At 43.7% G+C, this 19,570-nt stretch overlaps 1 gene segment (V, D, J or C); it reads right to left on the bottom strand.

Annotated features, from left to right (window-relative positions):
* Window positions 1-219: 219 nt before the first annotated feature.
* LOC136628899 (T cell receptor delta constant-like) lies at window positions 220-18,873 on the bottom strand. The segment is given in 5 exon segments: window positions 220-410; window positions 10,696-10,758; window positions 11,467-11,748; window positions 13,974-14,009; window positions 18,711-18,873. Coding segments are annotated over 5 exon segments (648 nt in total).
* Window positions 18,874-19,570: the final 697 nt, after the last annotated feature.

Genomic DNA, 19,570 nt, shown 5'->3' with positions numbered 1-19,570 from the left:
AGCCCGGAAATCTTCCGGGGTATATCACTATGGGCAGTGGAGCTCGTCACGGAACTTTTCCGGGCGTGCCACTCAAGGGGTTAAAGAAGTTGCCTAATATTAGTTAAAAAAGAGACTGATTTTGATATTGTAAGTCAATCCCATTCAAGTGAATGGTGCCAACATGTGAAACCTGACACGGTCTGTGGACAAAAGTAGAGTTGTTTTGAAAAGAAAATCTGATGTTTTTTGTTATTCTCAGATAACCCCTGTAATACTCAGTCCCATCACATGTATAGGATGCCAAATTGCAAGCCAGATGTCACCTCAAAGTGCAAGGAACTTGGCCGTCATAATCATGTTGAAGACTATTGCTTTGGTGAACAGCACTCTGATTCCAATGACAATGAAGGCGAGGGTGTTGCTTCTTTCTGAAAAACAGCAAAGATCATATTATAAGTACATTTATTGTTCCAAATACCATTTTCCACATGTGTTGCTTTAGCTCTAATTTATAGAACACATTTGATATAGGGAGTTATTCTGTGTGTACATTCTCAGCTACAATAACTCTAGAGATTTCTAATAAGTTAGTTCTTTCATGGACAATCAATGCAACATTTTGGGAACTATCAAAAAAGTAAATGGTCTGAGGATACATGACTGACATACTTATGAAGTATTCAGTAAAGTGTGTATGCAGGTATGTGTTTGAATTGAACTCTACTACTGTATATTGAACTACAATTGTTCTAGTGAAGTGACGACGCTGACCATACAGAATTATGTTATGCCCCAATGTGTTGTAACCACTTTTGTTCACAGATGCTGTATTTCTTTAACAGTTTATTGCTTCTTATGTTATTTGTGTATGGTCACAGAATTCTCTGGTCAAGGGTGTGGACACTAGAGCATGGTACATCAAAGGATTCCTTGGGAGAGGAGTAGGCGACTATAAATTGTGTTGCTTTGTATGTCTTTGGTGAATTGTGATGTGCTTAATAGAGATGAGTGAACGTACTCATCCGAGCTTGATACTGGTTCGAGTATTAGCGTGTTCGAGATGCTCGTTACTCGTAACGAGCACCACGCGATGTTCGGGTTACTTTCTCTTTCATCTCTGAGACGTTAGCGCGCTTTTCTGGCCAATTGAAAGACAGGGAAGGCATTACAACTTCCCCCTGCGACGTTCAAGCCCTATACCACCCCCCTGCAGTGAGTGGCTGGTGAGATCAGGTGTCACCCGAGTATAAAAATCGGCCCCTCCCGCGGCTCGCCACAGATGCGTTGTGACGTAGCTGAGGGAAAGTGCTATCGTGTTGGAGCTGCTGTAGGGAGAGTGTTAGGAGTTATTGTAGGCTTCAAGAACCCCAACAGTCCTTCTTAGGGCCACATCTAATCGTGTGCAGTAGTGTGGAGGCTGCTTTTTGCAGTGTTGCACTTTTTTTTTTTTTTGGTATATCGGCCGTGCAGAGCATTGCGCCCTGCAGTAATACTCCAGGGACAGAATTGTGGAGGCAGGGACAGAAAACATATATTATTGATTGAATATACGCAGTGGGCCTTTTCTAAAAAATATTGGGCAAAAAATCTATTTGGCCTGCCTGTCACTGTGCTCAGAGTTCTGGGTCCGTGTGTGCTGGGTGTAGTAGTTCTACAAAATCATACGCAGCCAGCTAAGTGTTCCAGCAGGCTTGCGCAAAATTATTTCCTGGCGTTCCGTAAGCGAACTCAGCCTCCAACCACAGGCCAATAAGCGGCACATTTAATTACAGCGTTCTGTTTCTGCATTACTGGTAATACAGCATGCTGAGGGGTAGGGGTAGGCCTAGAGGACGTGGGCGCGGCCGAGGACACGGAGGCCCTAGTCCGGGTGTGGGCACAGGCCGAGCTCCTGATCCAGGTGTATCGCAGCCGACTGCTGCGGGATTAGGAGAGAGGCACTTTTCTGGCGTCCCCACATTCATAGCACATTTAATGGGTCCACGCGGTAGACCTTTATTAGAAAATGAGCAGTGTGAGCAGGTCCTGTCGTGGATTGCAGAAAGTGCTTCCAGCAACCTATCGTCCACCCACAGTTCTGCGCCGTCCACTGCTGCAACTCAGAATCCTCTGGCTGCTGCTCCTCCTTCCTCCCAGCCCCCTCACTCCATGAAAATGAGACATTCGGAGGAGCGGGCGGACTCCCAGGAACTGTTTTCGGGCCCCTGCTCAGATTGGGCAGCAGTGGTTCCTCTCCCACCAGAGGAGTTTATCGTGACTGATGCCCAACCATTGCAAAGTTCCCGGGGTCCGGGGGATAAGGCTGGGGACTTCCGGCAACTGTCTCAAGACCTTTCAGTGGGTGAGGAGGCTGATGACGATGAGACACAGTTGTCTATCAGTGAGGTAGTAGTAAGGGCATTAAGTCCGAGGGAGGAGCGCACCGAGGATTCTGAGGAAGAGAAGCAGGACAATGAGGTGACTGACCTCACCTGGTTTGCTACGCCTACTGAGGACAGGTCTTCAGAGGGGGAGGCAAGGGCAGCAGCAGGGCAGGTTGCAAGAGGCAGTGCGGTGTCCAGGGGTAGAGGCAGGGCCAGACCGAATAATCCACCAACTGTTTCCCAAAGCGCCCCCTCACGCCATGCCACCCAGCAGAGGCCGAGGTGCTCAAAGGTCTGGCAGTTTTTGACTGAGAGTGCAGACGACCGACGAACAGTGGTGTGCAACCTTTGTCGCGCCAAGATCAGCCGGGGAGCCACCACCACCAGCCTCACCACCACCAGCATGCGCAGACATATGATGGCCAAGCACCCCACAAGGTGGGACGAAGGCCGCTCACCGCCTCCGGTTTGCACCGCTGCCTCTCCCCCTGTGCCCCAACCTGACACTGAGATCCAACCCCGCTCTGAGGACACAGGCACTACCTTCTCCTGGCCTGAACCCACACCCTCACCTCCGCTGTCCTCGGCCCCATCCACCAATGTCTCTCAGCGCAGCGTCCAGCCGTCACTAGCGCAAGTGTTTGAGCGCAAGCGCATGTACACCGCCACGCACCCGCATGCTCAAGCGTTAAACGTGCACGTAGCCAAATTTATCAGCCTGGAGATGCTGCCGTATAGGCTTGTGGAAACGGAGTCCTTCAAAAGTATGATGGCGGCGGCGGCCCCGCGCTACTCAGTTCCCAGTCGCCACTATTTTTCCCGATGTGCCGTCCCAGCCCTGCACGACCACGTCTCCCGCAACATTGTACGTGCCCTCACCAACGCGGTTACTGCCAAGGTCCACTTAACAACGGACACGTGGACAAGCACAGGCGGGCAGGGCCACTATATCTCCCTGACGGCACATTGGGTGAATTTAGTGGAGGCTGGGACAGAGTCAGAGCGTGGGACCGCTCACGTCCTACCCACCCCCAGAATTGCGGGCCACAGCTCGGTGCTGGTATCTGCGGCAGTGTATTCTTCCTCCACTAAACCACCCTCCTCCTCCTCCTCCAATGCAACCTCTGTCTCGCAATCAAGATGTGTCAGCAGCAGCACGTCGCCAGCAGTCGGTGTCGCGCGGCGTGGCAGCACAGCGGTGGGCAAGCGTCAGCAGGCCGTGCTGAAACTACTCAGCTTAGGAGATAAGAGGCACACGGCCCACGAACTGCTACAGGGTCTGACAGAGCAGACCGACCGCTGGCTTGCGCCACTGAGCCTCCAACCGGGCATGGTCGTGTGTGACAACGGCCGTAACCTGGTGGCGGCTCTGCAGCTCGGCAGCCTCACGCACGTGCCATGCCTGGCCCACGTCTTTAATTTGGTGGTTCAGCGCTTTCTGAAAAGCTACCCACGCTTGTCAGACCTGCTCCTAAAGGTGCGCCGGCTCTGCGCACATTTCCGCAAGTCCCACACGGACGCTGCCACCCTGCGCACCCTGCAACATCGGTTTAATCTGCCAGTGCACCGACTGCTGTGCGACGTGCCCACACGGTGGAACTCTACGCTCCACATGTTGGCCAGGCTCTATGAGCAGCATAGAGCTATAGTGGAATACCAACTCCAACATGGGCGGCGCAGTGGGAGTCAGCCTCTTCAATTATTTTCAGAAGAGTGGGCCTGGTTGGCAGACATCTGCCAGGTCCTTGGAAAGTTTGAGGAGTCTACCCAGGTGGTGAGCGGCGATGCTGCAATCATTAGCGTCACCATTCCTCTGCTATGCCTCTTGAGAAGTTCCCTGCAAAGCATAAAGGCAGACGCTTTGCGGCCGGAAAAAGAGTCGGGGGAAGACAGTATGTCGCTGGATAGTCAGAGCACCCTCCTGTCTATATCTCAGCGCGGTGAGGAGGAGGAGGAGGAGGAAGATGAGGAGGAGGGGGAAGAGACAGCTTGGCCCACTGGTGAGGATACACATGCTGCTGGCCTGTCATCCTTTCAGCGTGTATGGCCTGAGGAGGAGGAGGAGGATCCTGAAAGTGATCTTCCTAGTGAGGACAGTCATGTGTTGCGTACAGGTACCCTGGCACACATGGCTGACTTCATGTTAGGATGCCTTTCTCGTGACCCTCGCGTTACACGCATTCTGGCCACTACAGATTACTGGGTGTACACACTGCTCGACCCACGGTATAAGGAGAACCTTTCCACTCTCATACCCGAAGAGGAAAGTGGTTCGAGAGTGTTGCTATACCACAGGACCCTGGCGGACAAACTGATGGTAAAATTCCCATACGACAGCGCTAGTGGCCGAAGGCGCAGTTCCGAGGGCCAGGTAGCAGGGGAGGCACGGAGATCAGGCAGCATGTACAGCACAGGCAGGGCAACACTCTTTAAGGCCCTTGACTGCTTTATGGCTCCCCAGCAAGACTGTGTCACCGCTCCCCAGTCACGGCTGAGTCGGCGGGAGCACTGTAAAAGGATGGTGAGGGAGTACGTAGCCGATCGCACGACCGTCCTCGGTGATGCCTCTGCCCCCTACAACTACTGGGTGTCTAAGCTGGACACGTGGCCTGAACTCGCGCTGTATGCCCTGGAGGTGCTTGCTTGTCCTGCGGCTAGCGTCTTGTCAGAGAGGGTGTTTAGTGCGGCTGGGGGAATCATCACAGATAAGCGTACCCGCCTGTCAACCGACAGTGCCGACAGGCTAACACTCATCAAGATGAACAAAGCCTGGATTTCCCCAGACTTCTCTTCTCCACCAGCGGACAGCAGCGATACCTAAGCAATACGTAGGCTGCACCCGCGGATGGAAGCATCGTTCTGTATCCCCATCAAAAACGGGGACCTTTTCGCTTCATCAATCTGTGTATAATATTCCTCCTCCTGAAACCTCACATGATCACGCCGAACGGGCAATTTTTCTTGGGCCCACAAGGCTCAGTCATATAATTTTTTTAAACAATTTTTATACGTTTCAATGCTCTTTAAAGCGTTGAAACTTTCACCTCAACCAATTTTTATTTTAACTGGGCTACCTCCTGGCCTAGTTACCAATTAAGCCACATTAACCAAAGCGATTAATGGGTTTCACCTGCCCTCTTGGTTGGGCATGGGCAATTTTTCAGAGGTACATTAGTACTGTTGATACACCAATTTTTGGGGGCCCTCGCCTACAGTGTAATCAAATTAATTTTTAGCCCACCTGCATTACAGCTGACTTTACATCAGCTGTGTTGGGCACTGCAATGGGATGTATTTATGTACCGCCGGTGGCTTCCTGGCACCCACCCATGCTGTGGGTCCACAGGGAGTTGTAAATGCATCTGTGTCCACTTCTAAAGAACCCCAGTCTGACTGGGGCATGCAGTGTGGGCCGAAGCCCACCTGCATTAAACATGACATTATTACCTCAGCTGTGATGGGCAATGCAATAGGATATTTTTATGTACCGCCGGTGGGTTCCAGGGAGCCACCCATGCTGTGGGTCCACACGGAGTTGTAACTACATGTGTCCACTTCTAAAGAACCCCAGTCTGACTGGGGCATGCAGTGTGGGCCGAAGCCCACCTGCATTTCATCTGACGTTAGCTCTGCTGTCCAGGGCACTGCAATGGGATACATTTATGTACAGCGGGTGGGTTCCAGGGAGCCACCCATGCTGTGGGTGCACACGGAATTCCCATTGCGGAGTTGGGGATTCCCAGTTGTACCTGCCTGTGACTATTTATAAAAAAACGCGATCTGGCTGGGGCATGCAGACACCTTGACAGAATGAATAGTGTGTGGCACATAGGTTCCCCATTGCTATGCCCACGTGTGCAGCTCCAGATGGAGGTGGCACAGGATTGGATTTCTCATTGCTTCTGTACAGCATTGTGGGCTATCGCCCGGCCCTTTTAAAGAGGGTCGCTGCCTAGCCGTGCCAACCCTCTGCAGTGTGTGCCTGCGGTTCCTCCTCATGGCAGACGCACTTATAAATAGACATGAGGGTGGCGTGGCATGAGGGCAGCTGAAGGCTGGGCAGGGACAGTTTGGTGTGCGCTGTGGACACTGGGTCGTGGGGGGGGTGGTTGGTCAGCATGTAACCCAGGAGACGTGGCAGTGGAGTGTCATGCAGGCAGTGATTGTGCTTTGTTGGAGGTAGTGTGGTGCTTAGCTAAGGTATCCATTGCTAATGAGGGCTTTTCAGAAGTAAAAGTTGTTGGGGGGGGGGCCCACTCTTGCCGCTATTGTGGCTTAATAGTGGGACTTGTGAACTTGAGATGCAGCCCAACATGTTGCCCCTCGCCTGCCCTATCTGTTGCTGTGTCGTTCCCATCACTTTCTTGAATTGCCCAGATTTTCACAAATGAAAACCTTAGCGAGCATCGGCGATATACAAAAATGCTCGGGTCGCCCATTGACTTCAATGGGGTTCGTTATTCGAAACGAACCCTCGAGCATCGCGAAAAGTTCGTCTCGAGTAACGAGCACCCGAGCATTTTGGTGCTCGCTCATCTCTAGTGCTTAACAATGGAGTATATAGCAAGTGTCAATTGTGGCTTTGTCAGCTGCCTGAGACTGACTGGAAGTAGCAAGTATCAAGTGGCCTGGTCTGTGAGACAAGAATTGGATCCAGCCAGTGAGATGCACTAAAGCTATTGAGCCTGAGACCCTGCTGGGTGGTAACTTGCTGCTCTGTCGTCTTGCCCCATGTCAGGTGAAGTCTTTCTTTTGACTGCCTGGCCTTAGAGAATCCCTTACAAGAAGTGTTCCTGGAGAATTAGGGCAGTTTTAGTCTGTTATCTGAAAAGGTAGACGGTATTGTGGGCTCAGGCATGAACTGGGAAATACTGCTCTGGTGAACAGAGGCTGTGGGAATGCCAAACCAATGTGCCCTTCCAAGGTCTATCCAAGTAAGTTGCCTTGTGAGATTAAAAGAGACTGTAACCAATATGCTAAGTATCCTATATGAAAGACTATAACTGATACTTTTTGTACCCTCTTGAAAGACTATTCAGCTGTTAACATTATCTGCCAAAGTCTGCAAAGTTTATGAACTTAAAAAACTCTGTAACCACCAAGCTTTGCACCAATTGTGCCTGAAAACATTAGGGCTTTCATCCCCGGTGGGAGAAAAGATAATTTCACAACTCTGTATCTGCCTCCACACTGTGCCATCCTCAAATGAGATCCTATAATAAAGTTCAAGTGGTGCCCATAGAACTGACCTTCTTATATATAGTATAATTTATACAAACCTTTTCATGCCCTAGGACGTACATTTAGGTCATGGGGGTGTGGGGTTGGTATGAAGCAGGACCAGGAGCTGATCCCACTGCATACATGGTGGGTGGTGGCTGATTAGTCCTTTAAGTGCCACTGTCTGACTGTGGCATTTAAATGCCTCGATCAATAATGAGGGGGTCTAAAATGCCCCCCTCCCCCCCCCCCCCCCACACACACACACACGATGAGATTGTGAGGTATTGTTTGGTTGTCCTGACAAGCATGAGGCCTTTTGAAGGCCCCAGTGCTAACATGGCCAATTGCCTAACAAGTTTTGCCTGTGGCATGTCTTGATATACTGCAAGTCAGAACACTATATAATGCAATACTATGGTATTGCTTTATATTCTATAAGAGATTTAAAAAAAACGCAAGTTCAAGTCCTCTATAGGAACTAAAAAAAATAATTAAAATTAGTTGAAAAAAATGATTTGTTAGAAAAAATAAAAGGTGATACAATTAAAAAAAAAAAAAAACCTTTTCCCTATTTATAATAAAAAGAGCAAACATATTTTGGTAACGCTGCATCTGTGAAAGTCTGATCTATTAAAATAAAGCATTATTTTTCCTGCACAGTGATCATTGTCAGAAAAAAATACACAATGCCACAATTGTACTTTTTTGGCCTCCCGATGTCCAAGAAAAATTTGAACAAAAAGTGATCAAAATGTTGTATGTACTCCAAAATGGTGCCAATAGAAACTACACAATGTCCTGCAAAAAACAAGCCCTGAAACAACTATGCAGACAGATAAATAAAAAAGGCATAGCTGTCAGAAGATGACAGAAAAAAAAAAATTATTTTCTTCCAAAGATATTTTATTTTTTAAGTAGTGCAGCAAAAAAACAACCCCACTATTTAAATTTGGTATCACCGTAATTGTACGAACCAACAGAATAAATTTATCATGTCATTTTTGCCTTTGTGTATTTGTAGTAAAAATAATCCCCCCACCCACAAGATGATTTATTTGCATTATTTTCCCTATTTCACTCCATTTCAAATTTTTTAAAAGTTTTTCAGTACATTATTTTGATACATAGTTTCACTAAAAAATACAACTAGTCTCACAAAAAACAAGCCTTCAGCTAGCTAATTCATCTGAAAAATAAAAGAGTTATGTTTTTTCAAACCTCAAGCAGAAAAAAAAAAGCTGCCTTATTAAGGGCCTAATTAAGCCTAAACAGTGTTTACATTCACTATTGATAACTTCTGATTCTTTATCTCCAATGTAGCTACACCAACATGTATAAATGTCTCTTGTAGTCTGTTATTGTATCCCTGGTTTGCTTGGGAAGACCTTTTACATTTTTAGCCAGCATTCGTATAAGTTACTAGTATACACTCTACTCACTGTTCCATGCCAGTTAACTCTCTTTGTCCTTACATAACACTAGCTGATATACCCGACTTCGCCCGAGCTAATTTGATATCGGTGTTTATGTGTTGTTTGCACAGAAAATTTTATAAAGTCAAGATTACTTTAGAGTAACTGAGCAATAAAATATGTATAAACATAGAGGAGCATTAGATTTAGATAGGCTGCATGTATCAACATAGAAACAAAGAAAAGCAAAATCTTAAATAAAAATAGGGAGAAGGGGGGGGGGGATACAGTGCACATAACTAGCTGATATACCCAGATTCACCAGAGTTAACTTGGTATAGGTTTTCGTGTGTTGTTTGCACTAAAAATTTTATGAAGTCGTGGTTTCTTCAGAGGAACCGAGGAATAAAATATGTATACACATAGAGAAGCATCAGATTCTCCTCTGGCTGCATGTACCGATGTCCCTCTGCAGAGTGTGCCACCCCTCCCACTCTCCTCATTTAGGACCTAAAGAATGCTCATGCTAAATTTTACGCTTGTACGACACTGGGAAGGTATATGATATTGGGGTGCACTTACTTTTGCAATTAACATTGAATAATCGAGTTGTGGCCGCTTTCCTTTTCCTATTAAGGACCTAAAGAATGGCTGTGCCAAATTTCATGTTTGTATGACGCCGAGAAGTTACATTACATAGGGGTTCCAATACGTTTGCACTTAGCATTGAATAATCAAGTTGTGACCCATTTACTTTTCCTATTTAGGATCTAAAGAATGGCTGTGCCAAATTTCAAGTTAGTACGACATTGGGAAGTTAGAGAATTAGATTTGGTACATTACACAGGGGTGCTAATACTTTTGCACTTAGCAGTAAACGTTTGGGTTGTGACCCCTTTACTACTTAGGACCTAATGAATGCTCCTCCCAAATTTCATGTTTGTACAACATCAGGAAGTTAGAGAATTAGATTTGCTACATTACATAGGGGTGCTTATACTTTTGCACTTAGCATTGAATAATCAAGTTTTGACCCCTTTACTTTTCCTATTTAGGACATAAAGAATGCTCCTGCCAAATTGTATGTTTGAATGACATCGGGAAGTTAGAGAATTAGATTTGTTACATTACACAGGGGTGCTAATACGTTTGTACTTGACAGTGAATTTTCGAGTTGTGACGACTTTACTTTTCCTACTTAGGACCTAAAGAATGCTCCTTCCAAATTTCATGTTTGTGCGACACTGGGAAGTTACATTACGCAGGGGTGCACTTACTTCTGCACTTAGCATTGAATAATCAAGTTGTGACACCATTATTTTTCCTATTTAGGACCTTAAGAATGGTCATGCCAAATTTCATGCTTGTATGACACCGGGAAGTTACATTACATAAGTGTGCCAATACTTTTGCACTTAGCATTTAATTTTCGAGTTGTGACCCCTTTACTTTTCTTGTTTAGGACAAAAAGAATGCTCCTGCCAAATTTAATGTTTGTACAACATCAGGAAGTTAGAGAATTAGTGGCGATTCAGTTAGTCAGTCAGTGAGTGAGGGCTTTCACCTTTAAATATATAGATTATAGCCTCACTACTGACTAGTAACACTCAATGCAAACTAATAGTGTTGAAAGTCCTGACCGTTAATAATATGTTATAAGTTGCAAATGTGTGTGCGAACAACATACTGTAAGCATACAGATGCATTTTACTAACCAGAAATCTGCTGACATTTTACGGAATCTGATTCATCTGTATTTTTAGGCTGATTATTCAGGCCTGTGATAGAAAAAAAAGTCAAAAAAGCAATTGTTATTTCTATAATGCCAGGTTAGGTTCTGTTCACTAATCACCATGTCTTCCTCTCTTAGCGGAGCTATGTCAGCTTTGCTTAATTGGTTTGCAAATGGATCCCAATAAATCCTTATGGATCTCAGTGACTTCTAATGGGTCCATCAGGTTTTCTTGACATCACTGACAGAAGTTGGGTCCAGCAGCTAGCATTTGTAATTACAAGCAGACAAGAGCGCTGGCCGCCCGGACTTCCAGGCTGGCTTGTACAATAGAAGTCAATAATTATATTATAATAAAGACTTTCTGGAAACAACTTCAAGCTCCCCCTTCCCCGGGTGAACAGCACCGCCCCCCTTTTGCCAGCTGCAAAATCCATCAATCAGTGTAAATGATGACTTTACAGGAAATTCAGTCCTGTGGTTTGTAGTGCAGAGCTATACACTGCAAACGCAGGAGAAAAACAGTTAAGATTTGTTGATCAATTCTAACTAAAAAAGTTTTTTTGGCATAAAAATACATTAATCTAATCAAAAAAGGTCAAAAAGGTAGCCTTTAAATAGATAGGATTTAGTTACATACAATAGGTCACACAACCACTATGATATCTAAATTTACTATATGATAGAACTACAGTAGTATTACTTTATTTAAAGGATATACATTTATAGTAGCGGAAGTAAAATACTATTGTACCTTTCAGTTTTGAAGCGGTTTCCATGTTTGTCACCCATTTTTCTTGGTGCTTGGCCTGACACTGCACATTATTGCTCTCCAAGTTGGTCACAAGCACAGCATTATATTTTCCCTGTGCTGTAAGCTTTGTGGAGACTTTGTCAAGTCTAGAACTGTCCTTTGTAGAATTCATATAGATCTCAAGATTCTTTGGATAGAAATCTTTTGCCAGGCAAGCCACAAGGGAGTTCTCATCCTGAGACTTCAGCACAAAAACTGAGGGTGCAGTGACTCTGTTGTCACCTGTAATGGAAAAGAAAGGTACATTAACTGCAAATAAAAAATGACTTAGTTGTACTTAAAGAGCACCAGAATGTTTTAAGGACTTTTCAGAATAAACTGCCCTTTGTGTACATGAAGAATAACATGATGTCTGGCCATTATATGATGTGTATCTTGCATTCATCTCTAATTTTCAGTTGTCACTGAGTTGGTGGGTGGAGACTAGCTGTTATGATGTTTGCAGATACTGCACACACATAGGGGAGTAAAATATCTTCTCTATCTCTGTTTAACACACTCTCATAATAAAAAAAAAATCATACAATACATTATATAGCACTACTGAGCATTGTAGATTCCGTTGCTGTCAGAGACAGTATACATGACTTAGGGCCTTTCAACACTGTGATGTTCTATCTAGTGCAGGCTCTGTCCCAGCTTTCTATCTTTATGGAAAAGCTGCATAGGGATGAAAAGTAGGATGGAAGTAGTATGGAACCTTAGGGTTCAATAAGTGAGATGGAGACTTCTTTGATCTCCATTTCACAGAGTTTCTGTTGACAAGCGTGATATTAGGCCTCGTTTCTCGACCTGATATCTTGCTCGTCCGTGTGAATGTAGCCTTAAAGAGAAACTGGATTGAGAATGGACTAAATTGAGCTCAGTGAGAGTCAAGGAACTGAGGAGGGACCTCAGTAAATGTTTCATCTGGAAGTGAGATAGTGCCTTATGTGTGGCTAGGCAGTTTGTTTATACTCTCCAGCTAAATTATTTAACTACTGAAAAAAAAACATTTCTTTTGAATTGTAATGAGTTTATATGCTATTTTATGGATACTTAGCGTCACAAAATATCTCTTTGGAGTCCAGGAAGCTGCTCTCTTGATGCTACATTACCCCCAAGTGACACAGTGAATATATATATATATATATATATATATATATATATATATATATATATATATATATATATATATATATATATATATATATGAAGAAGCTTTGATATTTGTTTGCTTCAGTATAACAGCCATAACACCATATCTCCATGTTTTAGTTGCAAATCACAATATGGTTCTGTGGCAATCTACTATAAGTTTATTTATTGAAACTGTATGGCGTATGGGTATTGAGGCGACAATCCTAAATTTAGCGGGTTTTTTTGCTATGGTCCTCCAGGTGTTACCATCATTTGCCAGGGTAGGTGGCTGATATCATATCACTATTATTCTACCACGTTTGATTGAATATATGTGGTTTTCTAACATCCTTGCCCTTGTATTATTATTGCCCTTTGTTTGTATGTATCAGATTTAATATATATGCTGGGAATGGTTATTGGCATTAATTTCATTTTCTATTTGCTGCTTTATTTGCAGTTTTAGATATTTAAATGTGCAGTTTACTGTGTGTGGGTATATTGACTATACACAGGTATATATACTAATATTTGCACTTTTATATTTATTAAACAACATATTTCTTTAGTTGCACTTTATGAAAACTTGCAGGTATTTACAATATGCATATGCACTTTCCATCCCTTGCTGTGAATTGCCATCTTTCTAGAGAGGGGCTTGTATTACTATTTTTTCTTGGAGTCCAAGCAGCTTTCCATTTTTTATCTGTCTGTGTATTTTATTGTATTTTTATATATATATTTGAGGTATGAAATATATTGTATAATATTTTTTCATTAGTGTGTTCATTATTTTTTTCCATGTCTTGGTTGTTTAGTTTTATGAAGAGGACGTTAGTTAATGCATGCTGAGGTTATATAGGTTTTGTAAGCTTTGATATTTGTTTGCAGCAGTACAACAGCCATAACATTATAACTCCAAGTTAGACACAAATCACAATAGTTTTTTTTGGCTATCTATTGTTGATTCATTACAACTGCATGGAAAATGTATATTGCAGCAACAACCCTAAATGTTATCATATTACAGCAGTCTTCAAGTACATGTATACTGAGCCAATCAAAGGTACACGCTGATATACAAATAGATCTGCAGATATAGTTTAACTTGAGACTCGAAATATATATAAAAAAGAGTTCTGTGCCGCAGTTTATTTGCTATTTCAATAGTTTTGTGGTGTTAAAGTAACAATGGCCTCTCCATAGCTTAACATAAGATGACCTGCCGTAGAAAGTTATCACACTCAAGTAAAACTCTTATATCTCTACATACTGTATTTCATTTACAATAGTAATAGAAACCCTGTGTACAAATAACAAGTGCTCACCTGGTTCCACTGTCAGTCTAGTGCCTTGTTGAAAGTCTAACGATCTCGCACCAACATGCACAGTGAATCACTGCTTTGTAAAAACTTTGGTCCTAGGTAAAACCCAAATAATTCTAAATGATATTTCAAAATAATCTGTTGATACATGTGGAGAATTGTTTAGGTTAAATATATCAACGTAAAAAGTAATAAAAAAAAGGTAAACAAACTATTTAGAATTAAGTGGTATGTGGAGGTAAAATACATTACGAAGTCTTACTTATCACATGCCTATAGTGGAGGAAGGTTTTCTATTACTCAGCAGTCATCATTATAGGTACATTCACATTTAGTGGAAATACGGCAGATCTGCGCCAAAATCCGCAATATTTCCACATCAAATCCACAACACTGACTCGGATTTAGCTGTGGATCTTCAGCTGATTTCAGTTGCAGACCCACATTTACTCCTGACTTTCAGTTAGTAGGAACAAGTAACCTAAAGTTGGTAGGAGCAGCGACGCAGAAGCAAGTTAAAGGGGTGGTCTCGCGAAAGCAAGTGGGGTTATACACTTCTGTATGGCCATATTAATGCACTTTGTAATATACATCGTGCATTAAATATGAGCCATACAGAAGTTATTCACTTACCTGCTCCGTTGCTAGCGTCCCCGTTGCCATGGTTCCGTCTAACTTCGGTGTCTTCTTGCTTTTTTAGACGCGCTTGCGCAGATGCATCTTCTCCCTTCGGCTGGTCTTGGAAGCATCGGAGTTTTGGCTCCGCCCCCTTTTCGCGTCATCACGTAGCTCCGCCCCCGTCATGTGCCGATTCCAGCCAATCAGGAGGCTGGAACCGGCACACGTCATGGGGCGGAGCTACGCGATGATGCTTACAAGGGGGCGGAGCCAAAATGCCGATGCTGCCGAGCGGAGCCGAAGGGAGAAGAAGGGAGAAGACGGATCTGCGCAAGCGCGTCTAAAAAGGCAAGAAGACACCGAAATTAGACGGAACCATGGCGACGGGGACGCTAGCAACGGAGCAGGTAAGTGAATAACTTCTGTATGGCTCATAATTAATGCACGATGTACATTACAAAGTGCATTAATATGGCCATACAGAAGTGTATAGACCCACTTGCTTTCGCGAGACCACCCCTTTAAAGATACTTAGCAAATCCCTATTCCTTTCTTCAGGAAGAGTGACACTCAATGCAACACCCAGTACACTACTGAGCGCTCTTCCGCATCACCTGACCACGGGACTTTAAAAAAAGTTAGATTGCTGGCTAGTGTGGAAGCCAGGAAGTCAGTAAGTATGAAAATACCTCACCCGACTCCCTGTCACCTGTCCTAACAGCACCTTAAGTTAGTTTATGCTGCTTTAGTTAGGTGATAGGTAATTACAAACTATAGAAAACCAATTTTAGTTGGTTTTTCCATTACGTAAAATTACTTTACAACAATTTTTTCATTACTGTTTGCCGCTGACCAGGACATATCACTGGTCACAGCAGTGACCCTCTATAGGCCCCTGCACACGGGCCGAAATTCCGCATCGGGATTTCCTGCAGAATTTCCGCCCGTGCCCGCTGCCATAGGATTGCATTACATAACGCGGAAAACAAATCTCGGCATGTTCTATTTCTGTTCGGGTCTCGCAGAGGCCCGCACAGAAATGTCAGTGGTGACGGGCCGGCTTCTCTCTGTGCATGCGCTGGATGGGCGGCAGCTTGCACACAGTGCAGAGAGGAGACGCCAGGAGCTGGAGAGCCGCAGAGCTGTGCAGAGGCACGGGTCCACATTCTGCTGCGAGAATTCTCGCAGCGGGATCCGACCCGGCTGTCTGCAGGCAGCCATAGCCAGTGATTGGCTACAGCAGTCACATGTCCTGGACAGCAACAACTAGGATGGACAAAGTGGTTGTGAAGCAATTTTAAGCTGTGAGAAAATCCCTTTAAGCACTTTTTCACTGTTATGGAATTTATGGCCTACATTAAATTTGCCTGCAATAATTAATAAATACTGGATGTAACATTTAATTTTGGCAAATGTTAAAAATTTGTGTTCAAAGTTATTTTAGTTAAAACTAGTTATTATTAGAGTTTAAGTACTATGAAAGTTACTACAGGTACTACTGTTTTGGTTAAAAAGACAAAACTTCACTTACTGTGGATGATTTCCAATTATGCTCCTTTGTCAAGTGTAAGCTAAGCAGTCATTGCTCACAGTAAAATACAATAGTTCAAAAACTTGTTCCTGTACAGCTGGAGAGTTGACAGAGTCAGACACATAGCTGTAAACGTACATGCAGCACTTCAAAGTCATGGTCTCTTAAGTAATGCAACCTGAATGTAAATTAATCAAGGGTGATAAATTCATAACTTGGGTATAACGGAGTCATTCTCTGCTGTAGCCCTTCACCTTTAATTGCATCAAGTCTCTAACCCAAATGTCCAAATGAAGAAAGATACCTTCTCTCTTTGGATAATTAGGTCACAGCAGCTATTTTATTAAAACAAACTTTTATAACAATAACAATTAACATTCTCCCACAGAATAGGGGAGATCCTTGGAGCCCGGAAAAATTTGTTGCCTCACCATTTAAGGGAAATATCCGAAATGCCTCCCATTGCACAGCAACTGATCCAATTGTCTCCAGCCGCCCACCTCCTGAATCGGAGGCCCATTAGCCTTTACAAGACTAGACACTCCACCGTCTCTGCATAGACTCCTCCCTGTCAGAGCCAAGGAGCGACAGACCCACCAGTAACCATTAATCACAGGGGGAGTGGTAAGTGGCAATCCACCCCCTGCTCTTCCTCCCTAATCACTTTTATGCCAACTCCAAGGACCCCTCCCCATCCACTGCTGCCATGACAATGCAACACATCCCTTCTCTTTTTTTCCGAACGCTAAAGTTCACCAATATTTCCCCTTATATCCTCTTCTAGGGCGGGAGGGTGAGACTTTCCTCTTTTTCTTGCTGTGCTGTCTCTTCTTCTCTCCTGTCTTCGGACTGTCACTTCCTGCACTTTTCTCCAAGTCCACCCAAAGCTTTCTTGCACTTTATAGCCTCCACCCATGGCCTTGCAGGCCTATGCTATGGCCCTTCTTTATGTCATTATTCTTAAATATGATCTTGTAGCCCCTGTACTATGTCTAAGCTCTAGTAACATTTTATTTATTTGTTTACTTTACTCATTAATATAGTGCAAACATATATTACAGTGCTGCAGAGATTGTCATCACTTAGGCCACCTGCAGACGGCTGGGTCAGATCCTGCTGTGTGAATTCTCGCAGTGGGACCCGATCCGAGCCCCTGCAAGGAGCAGTGCAGTGCTCACCTCTCCCGTGGCTCTGGCTCTTTGATGAGCCAGCTGCTGGTCAGCTGGCGCATGCGTAGAGGGAAGCCGGGACTCCGGGAGAGACATTTCTGTGGGAGCCTCTGCGAGCCCCGCACAGAAATAGAGCATGCTGCAATTTGTTTTCTGCGTATATTTTCACGCGGACAAATCGCGGCCATCTGCCTAGGATTGCGTTTTGCACTGCAATCCTATGCAGGCATCCAGGGGTGAAAATTCTGTGGAAAATCCCGCCACAGAATTTCCGCCTGTGTGCATGCGGCCTTACATAGATTTCTGTCCCAGCGGGGTTCACATTTTTAAATGCATTGTGCAACAAAGCAACTCGTTTTATTGCTAAAATTATTTTAATGGATCATTTGCCTTTCTAGCTAAAGCATGTCTCCTTCGTAGGATACATTATGGGAAATTAAGGTGGAATTGATGAGTACTAAAGATTGGATTGGTGGTAGAAATGTATTGCGATATTTGAAGTAGTGATTTAGTTGTGCTTGTTTTGAAGCGTAGAGTTTTATGTCCTCCATGGACATGCGGTGTGGTTGTGTAATTGGGATGTTTCGTTATTACTATATGATGTGTTAAACGTTTAACTTGGTTAATACTGATGCCAAGCTGGACAATGGTCAAGGCAGAGCAACCAAAGCAATGCAAAAACTAAACCTATTTGTGTGTCCAGGCCTACTAACTTTCTGACAATTATTATTATACATTCTTATTGCCTAAGACTCCGTTAAGAAGCACTCTACCACTAAAAAGTGTCCATTTCTCAGTCTGGAGATTTTAGACTGAATAGTTAGAGACTTCTGCTACTGTGGTAGTGCTGAATGCACAATGTACTATACACAGCACATCCCACCTCAGTCTGCTGTTAATTGCTGGTTTGTAAGGACAGTTTAGCAGAGCTTGTAAAAGCATGTGAGTGAACATAAAAATACTATTTTCATGATCTGTAACAAAATATGATACATCGTATGTAGGTGCATCCATAAAAATATTGCCACAATATTGTACCTAAAGTACCTGCTCTACAACCCTATCCGCTGCTTTGTATTGTTTTTAGTCTTCGCAGCTATGCATGGTCAGTTTTTGTCCTCCACTTGCCATTTTACAGGTAGCCAAGTGGCCCTTGAGAAACGTTTTCCATACTGACTTTCATGTGTCTACCAGATTATGACACTAATAAGACCATCCAGTATGTTTCATGCAGGATGAATCATAACATGTATTGGGACCTGGAAAGATTACTTAGAGGCTTTTATTAGTTAGCTTACATTTCTAATTATGGCTGATAAAATGTCCTATGTTCTATGAAAAAGTCAGTATCGGTTGGTAGGTTTTAGTATGACACAGACTTCAGTAGTACACATGGTGCCATGCTCTAGGGCACAGTAATACATCCCCGTGTCTGATCGTTGAACGTTCCTGATCGTAAGGGGAAAGTTTCTGTTCTCTGGGAAATGACTGGCGGAGATTCGCTCCTTGTACTCCTCATCCAGATCTTCTTTCTTAGATTGATCATGAAGAAGGAATAGGATAGATCCTCCAGGCTTTTGGACATACCAGATTAATACATACTTGGTGGACTCATAGCTACAATTAATAGTTATGGTGTCCCCTTCTCTTGCTGTCTTTTCCGTATCGCTTTGGGAAAGATCATTGGATCGCACGCATGTCAATAAAAAAGAAAAAATGAGAAAGGAATTCAAGAAAGGGCAGAATTTGAGGTTCATCTCTGTCTTTAAAGAGCCACAACAGCTGTGATCTTGAAAGTTTTTCGCCTTCCTGTAGATGAATGCCACAGTGCATAGCTATACGCACCTGTATATTACTGCTACTTATACCACGCCTTTAAATGAGTCATCTGCAGGACAACTGAATAGAGTAACCCTATGAGCACAGGGTTTACTACATTTGGGACCAATATAGAATAGATTAAAAAGTTAAACATATTCTGTATAACTGGAAGTCAATTGCTAAAGAGCATCATCCCTTCAAACAATGCAGCCATACAGAAATGAATCTTTTAACAGGATAATGTTGTGTGGAACTAACTTTGCAGCGCATAAGTTTATAAGCATCACTGCAATATATAGTTAAAGTTAAATAAGTTAATATTATATATCTACACAGTTTGTCAGATTTTCCTGCACTATGGATTAGACATATGAGATTGACAGATTGTTGTATTCAATATGTTATTAGGGCTCATTCACATATGTTAGCCCCTATAGTCTTTTGACAAACTTGATCCAATA

This window comes from Eleutherodactylus coqui, chromosome 5 (assembly GCF_035609145.1).
Source record: "Eleutherodactylus coqui strain aEleCoq1 chromosome 5, aEleCoq1.hap1, whole genome shotgun sequence".
Lineage (NCBI taxonomy): Eukaryota > Metazoa > Chordata > Amphibia > Anura > Eleutherodactylidae > Eleutherodactylus > Eleutherodactylus coqui.
The sequence above is the reverse complement of the archived record's forward strand: the minus strand, read 5'-3'. Positions and strand labels throughout refer to the sequence as shown.